At 42.8% G+C, this 3,749-nt stretch overlaps 1 protein-coding gene across 1 annotated transcript in view; it reads left to right on the top strand.

Moving 5' to 3' along the window:
* Window positions 1–3,749, top strand: part of EGFR (epidermal growth factor receptor) — a 46,251-nt gene that overhangs the window by 27,613 nt on the left and 14,889 nt on the right. The window contains exon 18 of the mRNA XM_009321583.1: window positions 1,029–1,127. Coding sequence (XP_009319858.1) covers window positions 1,029–1,127 — 99 coding nt within the window. The remainder of the gene's footprint in view (window positions 1–1,028; window positions 1,128–3,749) is intronic.

Genomic DNA, 3,749 nt, shown 5'->3' with positions numbered 1-3,749 from the left:
CTGAACCTGGAGGACAAAGATCTTGACTTTAAAACTAACACAGACAAATACACCCTGTTGTGAATATTAGGAAAAAAAGAAATGCACTTTGGTCAGCTCAGTGCTAAGCCATTTTTCTATGTGGTCTGGAGTCTTGTTTTTATAATTGTCAATCACTCTTTCATTAGAACTGACTCAGATGCGTGGAAGTGTCTACACACCTTCAGTTGTGTAGGTCCACAAGGTATTTTTTCTCTTGGTGTTTGTTTATCCTCTGTGTTTCTTCTTCACCAAGTTCCACTTTTCTGTGCCCCTCCTTTTATTCAGGATATGCGTTTCAGGCTTTGCCAGTAGTACTGAAATATAAACTGTAGATTCATATCTCTCTATATAAAGCTCTATATTCTGGAGCAGGCTTCCAGCTATGGCTGGGAACTTCAGGGCACAAATCCCATTGACCACTGAAAATGTGCACCTACATTGCTGGGTACTTCAGCAGAGTGTCCTCACAGTGCCACGCTGTTCACCTGCCACCTAAATGGCCTCCTGACACTATAGAAGTAGAGCACTGAACCAGTTGGACATAAACCTACCTGCCACTGCATATGTTTAGGACTGGGTTTTTTGTACAGTATAGATGCCATCTTGTTTTCCTGAGAAAATGCCGATTCTTTTCATTCCATGATTTATAAAGTGGAAGTGGCAAGGTTCTGCACATGCAGTTGCTGTAATGCGCCAATTAGTTAGATTTCCATCCGCAAAAGTTGCTTTTTATGAATCTCTTGGGCTATTTATGCAGGGACAGTAATGAACATGTTTTTTCAGAAAAATATGGTAGAGGTGACTGAAAGAGAAATACCACTCACTCCATTAACAGGATTTTGTTAATGCCCTCAAGACATGTTTTTTGCATATTTTTGTTGTCTGCCATGTCTTCCCATTGCTCAGAATTTTTAAGTCTACTCAGAAGATGTAAAATGTATATGTAATTGTGAGAATTAACCTGTTAGATATAAGACTGAGTAACTCTTGGTACTTCTTTTTGGTAGGGACTTTGGATCCCAGAAGGGGAGAAGGTTAAAATTCCTGTTGCTATTAAAGAGTTGAGAGAGGCTACCTCACCAAAAGCCAACAAGGAAATACTTGATGTAAGTTTTCATGTTTGTTTTGTCAAGTTGTCAGTGGTCTGTTGATTTTCCTCTGTAACAACGAAAGGGATTTCAGGATTTTGGGTGGGAAGAAATATTTTGCACCCCAAACTGTATTCTCCATCTAGAAGCACTGGGCTTTGCAGCCCAGTCTGTGAAGTGCTTTTGTGTCTCCTCTGAACCCTTTGCTCGCAGTCCAGATACTGATGTTATACTTGTGGGGTAGCACCTAAGGAGAGGTCGGGACCATACATTTACAGCTAATTCTGTTTTCTTTATTCTGATGTTTCAGGCCTTAAACTGTGGCATTCATTGCCATTATGGCAGTAGAACTAAAACCAATAACAACGTATCTAATGACTTTTGAATCCTGGCATTGCAGATTGTCATAAGCTAGTTGCTTGGTTACATAGGATTAAATTAACTATAAATGCAAAAGAAAAAAAATACCCCAGCTGTCTGATTTCTCTGCCATGAACAGCAAGAAATTATCTCGCTTCCCGAAAGAGGCATGGGAATTTTATTCTCTTGCTTGGATATAGCTCATCACTTCAGAAAATAGGGGAAAAGGCTATGGGACATTGTTTCAGGAGTTTATAAATGTGTGAGTTTACAACGGGTGAGCCACAGTCCTAAATACAAAGTTCCCTGAATTTGGAATAGCTAAAAATCTGAACTCTGTCACTAGGTCTGAAGCCATACAACATAAAGCACCAAGGATATATATTTATATATGAGGAAAGGAAAATGCTGAGTGTGGAGAGGAGCACTCAGATGTTCAGTATATGTTCAGTTCAGCTTCCCTGTGCTGTGGTTCAGTCCTCAGCGACAAGAAACGCATTGCGTGTGTGTGTGTGTGTGTGTGTGTGTGTGTGTGTGTCTCCCCTGTTCAGCCCTTTGAGCCCTGAGCTGGAGCCTGCTGGGTCACTCTGGAGGACTGGTCAGCCCAGGGACTCCCCAAGCAACACAGTGTATTTGGTACAGATGAAGTATTTAAGCTTCTCCTTGTTATACCTGCATGAGTGTGCATCTAGAAAGCGTAGGTTGGAAGCCTGGATTTGGCAGGGGCTCATCTATTAAGTGCTTGTTTGCAGGGACAGGGCACACGTCCCTGGTACATCCCAAATGGACCTGTGAAGTGCAGGTCCACAGCTTGGGACAGCCTGTTTGCGTGGAAGTAATGGTCCTTCAGCCATGGGGAAAACTGTGGATTTTTTTTTTGTAGGAACCGAAACACTTCAACCAGGAAATTTATCTTAAAAAAAAAAATAATCCAGCTTTGGACAGCAAATGACACCTCAGGTAGGAAGGCTCATCTCAAATGGTTCAAGCTGGCGAAGATCTTAACAAAAGGCCAAGTCTCATAGTGAGAAGTGTCAGGATGAATGGCTGTGAACGAACCTACCTGTGCTACTGATGATGATAAAGCACACTGGATTTTTCCAGTCACCCTGAATAAACAGTGTTATTCCAATACATGTCTTCAACAGATCGTTGATCTGTATATGATTTGATACGTGTATTGCAGCAATGCAAAAGAATAGGTGGTCCATCTCAGAATCCATACACAAAGCAATTCCATCCTGATTTAATTTAGTTAGACTCCAGGCCAGTCTCAGCCCTTCCCCAGGTCCCCGGCCCCTGTGACCCTGGTCCCTGCCCCTCGCCTGCCTGCGGGCAGGCTGTGGTCCCTCCCTTCACTGGCATTCCCCACACTGAGGAGCTGGCAAAGATGCTGCTCAGCTGCCTGCCCTGAGCTCTGCTCCTCGTTTCCCTCTTCACAGTGATAAGAAGCATAACACAGTCTTTGCAAAGGATGCTTTGGACTTAACTGCATTGAATTCCTGTATACTGAAGGAAGGGTTAATGAATAAGCCTACAGTACTGCATCTTGCCTTCAGCAAATCGAGATATTCACACGACTGAGCAGTAGATGCAGGGACCGTGCACTCTTCGGTGGTATCAAAGTCCTTTCTCTTTTCAAAGAAGTTTCTGTATCGTATCCCCACATTATCTTTTCTCTTCCGTTGAATTAGGATGCTTAACAACAAGCTCTTGATTTTTTCAGTCCTGTTCATTTTTCGGATGATTTGGTTGGTGGAATTCATTCTATATTTCAGAGGAAAATTGAAAAAAATATAAAACCAGTGAAAGAAATCAGAGGGATGACTCCAAAAACTCCTCCCAAAACAGATTTTTGCTACACAACCAACTTTTCAAGGTCACTGAAACCTCAGAGATAATAAGGTCCAATTAAAGATGATTCGTCTTACAGAAACATGCTAGGTATAGAACAAGCGCAGCAGCTTTAGCTCATATAATCCAGGCGAGCTCTCGCTGGCTTTATTAAGGTAGGGCTAATTCAGAAGATTGTTGTTGAATACCAAGCATACTTGGAGCAGGTCAGAGCGTACCGCAGAGATTTCCAAGATAAACAGTTGAAACAAAGGCCCGCTTCAATGTCTTGGGCTACTTAGAGGGACCCATGACCGCAGAATAGCTCCCTTCTGCGCCCTGCAAGGAGGCAGTGGCCTATTTTACTTTGCAGTATCAAATGTAACAGGCAGCATCAACACTTGGATGCTCTCTGAAAGCTGTGTGGCCCGTACGCCCACCCCGCTC

Source organism: Pygoscelis adeliae, unplaced genomic scaffold (genome assembly GCF_000699105.1).
Source record: "Pygoscelis adeliae isolate BGI_AS28 unplaced genomic scaffold, ASM69910v1 Scaffold40, whole genome shotgun sequence".
In the NCBI taxonomy this organism is placed as follows: Eukaryota; Metazoa; Chordata; class Aves; order Sphenisciformes; family Spheniscidae; genus Pygoscelis; species Pygoscelis adeliae.
Note: the sequence above shows the minus strand (reverse complement) of the source record. Positions and strands in the feature narration are given on the sequence as shown.